Source organism: Manacus candei, unplaced genomic scaffold (assembly GCF_025592945.1).
Source record: "Manacus candei isolate 608988 ecotype Guabito, Panama unplaced genomic scaffold, ASM2559294v1 h1tg000119l, whole genome shotgun sequence".
In the NCBI taxonomy this organism is placed as follows: domain Eukaryota; kingdom Metazoa; phylum Chordata; class Aves; order Passeriformes; family Pipridae; genus Manacus; species Manacus candei.
Genome location: NW_026138167.1, coordinates 3,181,864 through 3,192,740, shown reverse-complemented (window position 1 = coordinate 3,192,740; position 10,877 = coordinate 3,181,864). Strand labels below are relative to the sequence as shown.

The following is a 10,877-nucleotide window of genomic DNA, read 5'->3' as shown; positions in this document are numbered from 1 at the left end:
TCAGCCCTCGCCCGAGGCTGATCCGCTGCCCCCCGCGGGCCCTCAGCTCCTGCCCTCGGTTCCTTCGCTGCCGCCCGCGGGCCCTCAGCTGCTGCCGGCGCTGCCCCGGGCGGTCCGAGCCCCCTCCCGCGGGGCTCACCCGCAACCCGGCCGTGCGGGCGGTGCCGGTGCCGCCGGAGGCCGCGGGAGCCCCGTGGCGGTGTCTGAGGAGGCACCGCTGTGGCATCGACAAACAGAACCGGTTTTCCATTTCTGAAGCCTTTATAAAATCTCAGCTTCTAGAATCAGGTAGTTTACTGGGAAAATAGCTGTTGTTGCTAAGAAAGAAGAGTGTCAGAGTTTTGTGGCAGCAGATGAAAAACAAAACCCAGGCACTTTAAAGTATTAAGCCCCAAAGTTGTTGAAATCGGGGCACTTCGAGGTTGGTATTTGCCTTCCTTTCTGAGGCACTTGTCTCGTTATCCGAAGGCGGTTCCAGGAGGGGCTGTGGGGGGCCGGGGCTGCAGTGCCCCCTCCCCAGCACCGAGGCTGCTCCACATCCCAGAACTGATCCACATCTCAGAACTGATATTTGACAATAGACAAGATTTGTAGCCTCCATTTTCTGGGTGTTACTTGCCCCCCCTTTTTTTTTTCATCACAGGACACCAGAGGTACTCACACCTTTTCCTCTGTTGATGTTTTATCTTGGTTTTGACAGTGCTTTGATTTGAGAATTGCCACTCTGATGTCTGTAGGGCAAGTGTGCAGAGTTCTCTTGATACTGATTTTCTTCTGGTAACTACTGCTGATTTTCACTTTTAGTCTTTAAAATCCAAATTGGCCTTGCAGATACCTGTCCTAAATATTTATGTGAAATATTGTTTCTTGGTTTCAAAGTTTGAGTATACTTTGCAAATATTGGCTCTTCTGTTGTGCTGTCTTTCTTTTCCACAGCTGATCAGTACATTCATCTTGTGTTCTTGTATTTCTAACTGTATCTGCATTTCTGTTCTGGGGTTGCACTTTGTAAATTGAGGGGAGAAATTTTTCACACATATTTTTGAGACCTATTGATCTGTGTCTCGTGGGTGTCACTGTAATAAGGTTGCAGTAATAAGCCATTGACAGAGTCTGGTTTGGATCTGTCCTGAGAAGGGCTGAACAACACGGTAATAAACCCATCAGTATTTATTTTGCTTAGAAAAATTATGCCTGTGTAGAGATATCAGTACAGTCTTTCCTAGTGATCACTATATTAGACTCCCTATGAGGAAATTCATTCCATTAAATTTAGTCTGTTTAGGAAACCACTATTTATTTTTTTATTATTTTGTCCCTGAGGCAAGACATTGTCTTGTGCAAAGCACCTTAAAAAAAGGGTCATTTTTACTTATTATGGATAAATTAGGCTTAATGAAATGCAGTCAGAAACCTCCGTCTTCTAACACAGTGAATTTTTTTAAGCTAGACAGGTAAGATCATAAACCAAACAAATTTTCACACAAGCTTTTCTTTTGTTTGTTTTCTTTAGCATTAAAAACTCTCCTAAAGAGTTCCTGCTCATCAGAGCAAATGCAGTTTAATGGGACAGTTGGCACTTGCACCAGTTTGAGGGACATGAGTTATGCCTCTTTCTCAAGCTGTTTATTCTTTTCTCAGGCAGGGCTCCGGCCCAGGAAGCCTTCTCTTACAGGAAAGCACTTCCAGACACATTTATGGGGTCTGAGCATCCTCCCATCCATCATGTGTTGGAAAAGCAACTTTTTTATCCACTGCAGTAGCATCAAACTGTCACTGGTAGAATCCATTTCTTTGACTGTTACAATTCTGATGTTTGTTTATCCCTGATAAGCCTTGTTGCACACAATCTCATCCCAAGCCGTTTATTTTGTATACATGGTAATACACTGTGGTTCTGTAGCTCAGGGCAGTGCTGGTTTGCAGCTACTCAAACCTGCATTCCAAATGTTATAATTTGAATAAGCCCTCTCTTAGAACGGGCTGTGGTTAAGCAGTTTGTAGAATGTTTTTACTACACATCCAACACACTCCATAGGATATTTTTACTATGTATACGATATATTTGCTTTTGGTATTACTGTTAAATGTTTGTTCTTTGTCGTTATATGCCAAGGTAAAGTGAACTATTACCCAATTATCAGGTTATCAGGTCAGGATCATTAGAAGCTGTAGGGAAAAGGACAAGGCAAGTCTTGGGAGTGGTTTTATTAACCTTGCTAACCTTCCTCGACGAGGAAATAATGACCATCGGCAGAGCTGTAAATAAAGACTTTAGTTTTACCCTCTCCCGTTCCTTTTTGCATGAATGGAAAGTGAACTTACAGCAGGTCTTTCTTCCTTGTTGCCATCCTTTCTCACTCAGCCTTCCTCCTGCTGTTGCTGTAGGAGCTTACCCTTCTGCAGATGTCAGATAATACAATTTTGTTCGAGTTTATTCATTTTGTCTGGCTGCTTCTCAGAGATGCTCTTTATTTTTTTTTAATTTTCACGGAAATAGTGTTGTGGTGAACTAAAACACCATCCCGGGAGCCCTCTGCTGGCACTTCGTGCTTGTGCTTTAGGCTGCGGTAGTATTTTTTCCTTCCCGGCTGTGCTTGCTTCAGCCTAAGGACTCGGATTAGCGTCTGTTAAACTGCTTTAATCTTGATGATTTTTATTTTTTTTATTATTATTTTTTTTTTTTACTGTGAGAAGGAGTGCTCGCACTGACTGTCCCCGGGAGTTTGGCGGTGCAGACGCGGGCATTGACCGTGGCAGCCGGTGATGTGCGGGGATGCTCCGGGCACCGCGAGCCTCCCCGCAGCCCTGAGCGCCTTTGGCAGCTCTCCCGGGCTCTGGGGCAGGGCGGCCGCAGGAGCTGTGCCCCGCCGGGGCCTTTCCCGCTGCCCAGGTTCGCTCCGTGGCTGGCTGTGCAGCACGACTGCGCTGCCGAGCGCCACCGGCTGACGCAGAGCTGCTCCCAAACCTGGAGGTGCCGGGAAGAGCGTCCTGGAACCCCGGAGTGAGCCCCGAGGCACCAGGGAGCTGCTCTCCGCCAGCACCGCCCGCTCGGCTCTGGGCTTATAAAAGCTCCGTGTGCCTCTCAGAAAAGCACCTGGAAAAGGGGAGTGTGGCATCGCTGGCTCTGGACGGCACCTGCCCGTGATTTCACACGCTCTTCCCTCCTGGCGCGCTCCAGTCAAGCCTCTGCAAAGATTTCCCGGGGCCGCGTCCTTCCTCGCCGGTCGGGGACGGGCACAGCCAGTTCAATGCAGGCTCTGGGATTTTTTCGGCGCTCTCTCGGAGTATACGTGCTCTAAATGCCTACAATACAGAGGAATCCAGCTGCTCCTAATGGGATGCATTTGCAGAGAGGAAGAATTCCTCATTTAAGATGGGTAATAAGCAAACGATATTTACTGATGAACAGCTAGATGCCTACCAGGTAAGATATCTCGGTTTGCATCAGGAGATGGGAAGGAGTAATCTTCATATGTTTCTGATTCGGGTTTTTGTTTGGTTTGAGGAATGGTTTTTCTTTTTCTAATATAATTGAAAACTTCCTTTGTAACCTGCATGCACACATTCTACTATTCCTTCCAGCAACTGTAACGGTATTCAAAGGCTGGGTTGTTAAATATACATAGTATAATTCCCTCTCTGTATACCAGGAAAAGTCACATCCTCAATGCCTGGACTAGGAAGCAGGATAAAGACTGTGATGAGCTTGACAAAGTGTAGCAGTAACCTCTCTTTCTCTCCCCGATGCCTTTGCTGACAATAGAGGGGAAAGGGAAAAAAAGGAGGTCTTGTCTAAATTCACTTCTCCTAAGGATAAGTCATAGAAATATGCCTAATGTAAGTCCAGAACAGGGATTGTTATGCTTGCATCCACTCCTGGATGGCAGTTTCTTGCCTGAACAGAAGTGGTGTTGCATTTTATATCAGGGATAACTCGGTACTTCTCTATTTACTCAGGTTGCATTTAACTGATTTTTTTTTTAATAGGGTAAAAAATAATTCCCACTTTCCAGTCATGTTTCAGCACACTGCAAATCTTCCTGAAATGGATTGCAGGCAGCTCTCTGCACAATGAGCATCTTGAACAAGTTTCTGACAATCCAGTGAGGTGCTGCATGGAGTAGAAGTGTGCTGAAGAAGGAGGCTGTTGTGCACAGCTGACTCCTTACTAAGAGATGCAGACAGGGCTCTGTTCTTCTACATAAAGTGACAAACATAGAATTAATAGTGCAGGAAGTCAAGATTCAGTTTATCTTATGATAACCAAGGGGCAGGTCCAGTCATAATAACGATTTACCGTTGGGATCTTTGATTCAAGCCCTTGAAGTGGAAACTATTATTTTAGTTACTAATTTTATCTCAAGTTCCTGCTAACATGGACTTTTCACAGGTGTAAATGTTTATCCACAGAGTCAGGCTAGGGGTGGATGCTCAAATGCTTTGAACCATTATCCCATGTTGAAAATAAGGCATAAATTAAATGCTTTTATAAATACCTCACCTTTTTCTTGTCATTGCAGGAAACGTGCAAATGGCCCTTCTTTAATTTCCACTTTGTCACACATCTCATCCTCACCAGCAGTCTGTCACTGTAATATATTAGTCTAAGTTAATGGTCTTAGTAGTCCAAATAGATCCAAATAGGCTTTTCCACCTCCCTGCTGGAGAGGCAAGAGGGAAATCAAAGATCTGTAAAGCGTCTGTCATCCTGCTAGCAATGCAAGTGAACACAGAACAGAGCACAACTGCAGCCAAACAAAACAAAATCCAAATGGAATTAATGTTATCTTCTTGACATAAACTGGCAAATGCAAGAGCTGAAATGTCATCCCTAATTCACTGCTCTTCATGCAGAAATTGCCTCTCTCTAATGGCTTTTGCAGCCCCTGCCTTTCCTAATGCCGGGTAATTGATCTCGAAGCCTGGCAGGAGTTGGGCCGGGTGGATTGAGTCACCTTTGGGATTTCTCTGTTACAGGCAGACTTTAGTTCATTAGTGTAGTGCTAGATAATTTTTGACTAGTAACAGCACTTGTTATGTGGGGTAAGTGCCATAAAATAACGAGTTTCAGGACAATCACTGACCTGCAGGATTTGTCAGGAAGGAACCTTTGCCTCGTGCTGTGAAGAATCAGATAAAGACCTAATTTTGGTGGTGATTTGCTCTGATCCATTAGTTTTGCATCACTCTTGTATCTTTTAGACCCAGAGATCCTGGTCTGACTTCTGTAGCCCCCCCCACAGAGAGCTCCTGTCCCTCCACTGCATCCTGGGGGAGAGGGCAGTTGGTGTCACACAAATGGAACTGCTGGACTCAGAGTTTGCCCTGTTCCCATTTGGGGAATTCCTTCAGAACAGAAAAGGGGAGAAGGAGGCAATGGTTCTATAATTTTTTTAAATGCAGGTTTTCATGCCTTGAGCCAGCAGCTGAGTTACCAGGGCCTCTGAACACTGGACCAGAGTAAAACACTGTGTACCACGGGCCCCTCTGCAACAGTCTGGTGTGCACATCTGTCCCCCAGTGTACAGGAAGGGATTGCTTTTTAAATGGACCATTGATTCATCTTTTTTTTTTTCCTCAAAGGAGAACTAGGCAATTTCTTGTGAATTTGTGTGTCTCTGAGTTAGTACTGTACTCCTTGCAATAATACCCCGGGGTACAGTGTTCATACCTCAGTATGGCAGAAACAAAAGAATCAGCTTAATCCTTTATATAAAATATGGTCTGGGTTTTCTTTTAGTTCCCTACAGTTCCTATTGGAAGACTGTTCAAAACCTCACTCAACTCATGGTTAGACTTTATAATTTCTTTATTTAAACATATTTCTGGACACTGCCTTGTCTGGTTGTAGCTTCTGCCTTTTTTTAGTACAAATTGATTTGAGCTCATAGCACCTAAATACTACTTGAGTAGGGAAATTTTTATAATTTTTTAAAAATTCAGTATGTTTTATGTGCTTGTTCTGGAGGAGACACTGTGAGATGGAAAAGTGAGAAGTTCATGTGCTTAAAGTTTGGTAAAATCATGTATAAGTGACTTTGGCTTTAGGGAGTAAAGATGAGGCTGCAGAAAAATCACCTGCTTGAAGAGCAAGCATACATAAATCTCAGATCATGAATATGATATTAATGAAATAAAATAGCCTTATTAGATTTATCTAAAACTTTGTGAAATGCCTGATTATACATTTTTTTTTTACATGTAAACTCTCATATTGTAGAGCCACTTTTTAGCAGAACCTTTACATTTAAATGAAATCTGGTCACTCACAGGATGACCTCAGTGTTTTTAATGGACAAGTCTTTTGAGTGCTCTTCAGTAAGACTGGTGATGGGTAACCAGTTGAAACTGTTTGTAAAAGAGACATGTAATAGGACTTTATAATATTGAACCTTTTTTTTTTTTAATTGAAAAGAGGTAGAGGCAGATCAAAGAAAGACTGGAAAGCTGTAAATCTCCTAACACCTTGTCATATCACCTGCTATTAAGATCCTATCACTTGTTATTAAAATAGTGTTCTAGTTGGCAGATCTTTAAATTTTCATAAGATTAGTGAAATGTTTTGGAAGTGAGGCTTTTGCTGGCACTGGTTTCCTCATGGAGATTCACCTCATTTAAAAACCTGGCCCTATAAGAAAATGAATTCTACTGGACATTTCTGATTCTTATGCCCTTAAAGTACTTGGCTGCTCTGAGTTTCTGGTTGTGTTTTTTGGGGTTTTTTTTGGGGGGGGGTTGGTTGTTAATGTTGGGGGGGGTGTTGTTTTGTTTTGGTGGGGGGTTTTTTTGTTTGTTTGTTTATTTTGGTTTTGGGTTTGGTTTGGTTTGGTTTTTTTTTAATACACAAAATGCAAAATCTAACCAGGGTCTGGTTAGGGAAAAGGTAAGTATTGACAGACAAGAAAGATGCATTTCATTGCAATAAAAGAACATTTTAAAAACATTTTAAAAGCTGCCTACAGATTTTGGAGGTCAAGTCTCTTTGAGAAAAGAAAATGATGGGGGATTTTAGGGCTTTTTGAGTGATGCTGTGTGCTTGAAGCAGTAGAAAATACAGGTGTGCAATAAAGCAACATCAGGGGCACTTCTTTTGCCTTGGTGCCCTGCATTCCTCACTGAGGAACAGCTGCACTGAGTAGGAAAGGCAGAGAAACTGTGCTTGGGCTGTGGATGAACTCCTGCACTGTTCAGTCAACCTCATCCCCTGTTCTGGGGTTACTTCAGTAACTGAGCTGAATTTGATACAAATTTGCTTCTTCCTTTTTTTTTTTTTTTTTTGTCCTAACAGAACCTAGATAGTATAGGGCATATTGCTGGTTTTACTGCAAGCCATTTATACTTTGTTCATTAATGGTATTATTTACTCTGCATTATTTAATCCAGCCTCAAAACAGACTAATGTACCCTGGCAGTCTTCAAGGCAATATTGCCATAAAATATAGTACTATGAAATAATTACTTGCTCCTTTTACACAAGAATTTATCTATTACAGAGCTAACTTTTATCCTTTTATCAAAATTGAAGTCAAAGTGGAGTTCCACTATATTTCCTGGGAATTCTGCAAAACCAGATGAAACAAGTTATGTTATGATCTGTCAAGAAATGCCATGTGTAAAGTGAAAGTAGGTCATCGAGCTATGTTTTGATTTAAAAACCATGCTTGATTTGATCAGGGTCTTGGAAAATTCATCACAGGTTCTCCAAGATCTTGAGTAAAAAGTATTTTCCATTTGATACAGTACTGCTGTTCCTGTGCAAATGTAAGCAGCATAATAATGGCACGAGGTTTTCGTGAGGTTATCCTTTAGTCAGATTCTGGTTTCATGTTACCATTTGGTGCTTATACAGATTGAGCAAAATTACATTTGTTGGCAGTTGCTTCTTCCCAGTCCTGGCCAGTGTCTGACTGTTTTTGCTCCCATGTTGCAGTATGAATATATAAATTGGTTCTTAAAGCTGCAGCTTTTCCCTCCTGAAACTCAGGGGGTGTTTTGGTTGTTTTGGCTGTGGTTGTAAGATAAGTATGATGACAAGTAAAGATGAGCTGTGTGTCAATGCAAACAGCATTTTTAACTCACTGATTCTGTTAACTCTTCATACACTCACAGGGATGAAAATACATAAATATCTTGCTGACTAAGTCTTGCCCAACTCCATACCAGTCTTAGTTGTATGGCACATAGAACAGAAATACTGCCTTTGTAAAACATTTCCAGAGTGAGGTTAATGATGGGTCTCATCTGGAAGTTCATTTGCTTCTCTCCAGTACCAGATTTTTGGATTGCTTCAGGAGATAATGTTCTAATGGTGTTTTGATCAAATGATCTTACACACATTGTGTGCTTTGGCACAGAACAGAGCACCATTGGTGATTTTAAAAACGAAGCCTCTGAAATAATTTGCTTGAAATATTACCTTTTAAAATGCTGCAGCATTCACTACTTAGCATTTCTTAAGAGCTGCTCCCTCAGCTCTATGGATCTCCTCTGTCCTGTTAGCCACTGGTTTCCATTATCTGTAATTTCCTGGCTTTTGTCTGAGGCTGTTTTGGTTTTTTTTTTTTTTAATTTGGAGTGATTTTTTGACTGATTTATATTATTTCCTTATTTATAAAACTTTCCAGTGAAGCTGTTGCAGGATCAGAGTAAACCTGCCCTTATGAAACTGTACATACAAGAGGCAGAATATATATGCATTGTCTTAGAGGAGAAATAAATTCAGTGGCTGTAAGAACTGTTTCCCAGCAGCTTTGCACGTTTGAGCATTTCTGTTCTTTCCTTCTGTTGTTCATTTCTCCAGTTTTCCTTCTGGAGAGGAGTGTGGTGCACGTACCTGTGGGATCAGTTTGATTTCAGAGCTGTGCTTTGTGCTTTTGAAGGGCTGAAACCCTTCCATTCACTGCACTCTGCTGCCATTCACGAGCTGCCCTCAGGAACTGGCATTCTCTCCCACAGGACAGCTGATCCTGGAGCCATTCCTCATGTTGTGCTGTGTGTGGACACTTGGCAGAAAGTTCAGTATCAGCACAGTTCTCTCTCTCTCAGTGTTTTTTGTTCAATCACTGTAGAACTCGATATAAAGCAGAGCTGACCTAGGAATTTGCAGTAAAATTTTACAGACTGGTGGAAAAGGTAGTAGGCCACCTATTTCAGTCTGTTCTGTCCTAAACCTGCCTTCATCTGACATAGGAAATAAAAGAATGAGACTAACAGCATGTGCATTCTGCTGTTGTATAAACTCATTTGTAAGAGCAGAGACTATTAACCCTTCCCTACAAGCAATGTTGCAGAAAGTCCCAATGCCATGAGCCAATGAGCAGAGCTACCTCTGGAACCTAAATGCACCAGCCATCTGCCTCTGCTCTCTGCAAAGTATTTTGAGAAGCATTTAAGCCACCCAAATGCTGAATTTGAGCATCAAGTCCCATCAGACAAGTGAATGATCTCCCAGAAATCAATGGGAAACGTTCCGTTTGCTTGATTTTATTGTCTTTGCTAGACATAAGATGGTAAGTGGATAATTGCAGATTTGTTTAAGTGGTATTTTACCTCCAAGAAAGCAGCAGTGATCCCATGTCAGCCTTCCAATTCCCTTGATTATTTAGGGCCCGAGTGGGGCCGTTGCTCTTGGAAAAGGAGCACGTTTGTTCTCAGGGGCTGCAGTAGTGACCTATCTGGCAAAGCCTCTGTTCTAAACAAGCTAAAACCCCCAAGGGGCCTGCTGTTAGCAGGGCTCTGTCAGGCCACTGGATAGCACTAGAAATAAAAGCAATGATTCTCGGGATCAATTCTTGCCAGAAATGTTGAATTGATAAGAATTATGAAAACTCTGGTAATGTTTTTTTGTTCAGTATTTAGTTTATTCTTTTCTAGCGGGACTCCCAGTGGCTGAAGTGTCCAAACAGAACAGACAGGGTGCTTTTTGTCTTCATAATAAACTCAAATACAGTCCACAAAATAGCAAATGTGTTCCATGGTAGCTTTGATCTTCCTTCCAGCCAAAGTTATCCCATGCATAAATGACAAATGCTTTCTAGGACCCACCTCACCTTTCCTTATGAGAGAGTGAATTGAACATGTTAACTATTTATTGTCCATCATTGTGTGTTTTCTGTATGAATGAAGTAGCCAGGAGAAAATTGGATGATTCACCTCCGTGTTTCTTTGGCCAAAAGTCTTTAATTAAATTGGAATTAAATTGCTTTAGTTCCAGCAACTATGAAATGTAATTATGTTATTTAGACCTTTGCTCCATCATGGTTTTAATCCAACTTAGGGCTGTGCTTCCAAAAAAAAAAAAAAGGAAAAAAAAGTCAGTCTTGTACCCCTTCCTTGTATCAATAGATATTTGTTTCACCTTCCTCTCTTGTACCAGCACTGCCAATTCTAAGGATCTGAAAGGAAACGATCTGAGCTGGAAATGCATCCATCACTGCTGGGGTAATACAAACACGTTAGTTCCTCCCTTCAGGCTTCTCTGACGCAGTTGTTCTACTCACCCCTGAAAGTCTGCGTGAGGAAAAGGCAGACCTGAGGAAGTGGGAGAAGCCAGATGGATGGCTGGACCTGCCCGTCGGGAATCACTTGGAGCCGTGGCTTTTCCCTTTGCCCCCTGATGCCAGCCAGGCCTCTGGGTGGTAAATCATTTCCAAAGGGATCAGAAGTACAGGGCAGTTCATTTGTGGTGCTCTGACCCTGAACACCCTGCAAGTGGTCTGGGAAGCCGCTGGGAGGTTTTCTTGGCACCCCTCATCCCTGCCAATTCCATGTGATTGGCAGGCATAATAGTTGGAATGTTGCTGTCAGTAACAGTGGTCAGGCAGATGGTTGCAATAAATAAACCTTTTGCTATAAAGGTTTTCAGTGTGAGTGGG

General features: G+C 42.4%; 2 protein-coding genes across 6 annotated transcripts in view; one reads left to right on the top strand and one right to left on the bottom strand.

Annotated features, from left to right (window-relative positions):
- Window positions 1-170, bottom strand: part of DNAJA4 (DnaJ heat shock protein family (Hsp40) member A4) — a 62,259-nt gene extending 62,089 nt beyond the window's left edge. Inside the window, exon 1 of the mRNA XM_051770430.1 lies at window positions 166-170. The gene's annotated coding sequence lies outside the window, so the exon portion shown is untranslated. The remainder of the gene's footprint in view (window positions 1-165) is intronic.
- Window positions 1-10,877, top strand: part of CIB2 (calcium and integrin binding family member 2) — a 43,109-nt gene that overhangs the window by 1,032 nt on the left and 31,200 nt on the right. Inside the window, exon 1 of one of the 5 annotated variants that reach the window (XM_051770436.1) lies at window positions 206-288. The exons of 1 other annotated variant lie outside the window; for it this stretch is intronic. Coding sequence is in view for 1 of the 4 variants with exons in the window: in XM_051770434.1 (XP_051626394.1) it covers window positions 3,377-3,427 (51 nt within the window). In the remaining 3 variants the exon portion in view is untranslated. Of the gene's footprint in view, window positions 1-205; window positions 289-2,709; window positions 3,428-8,599; window positions 10,641-10,877 lie in introns of those variants that run through there. 3 more of the 5 variants (XM_051770440.1, XM_051770434.1, XM_051770435.1) reach the window with 3 other exon arrangements.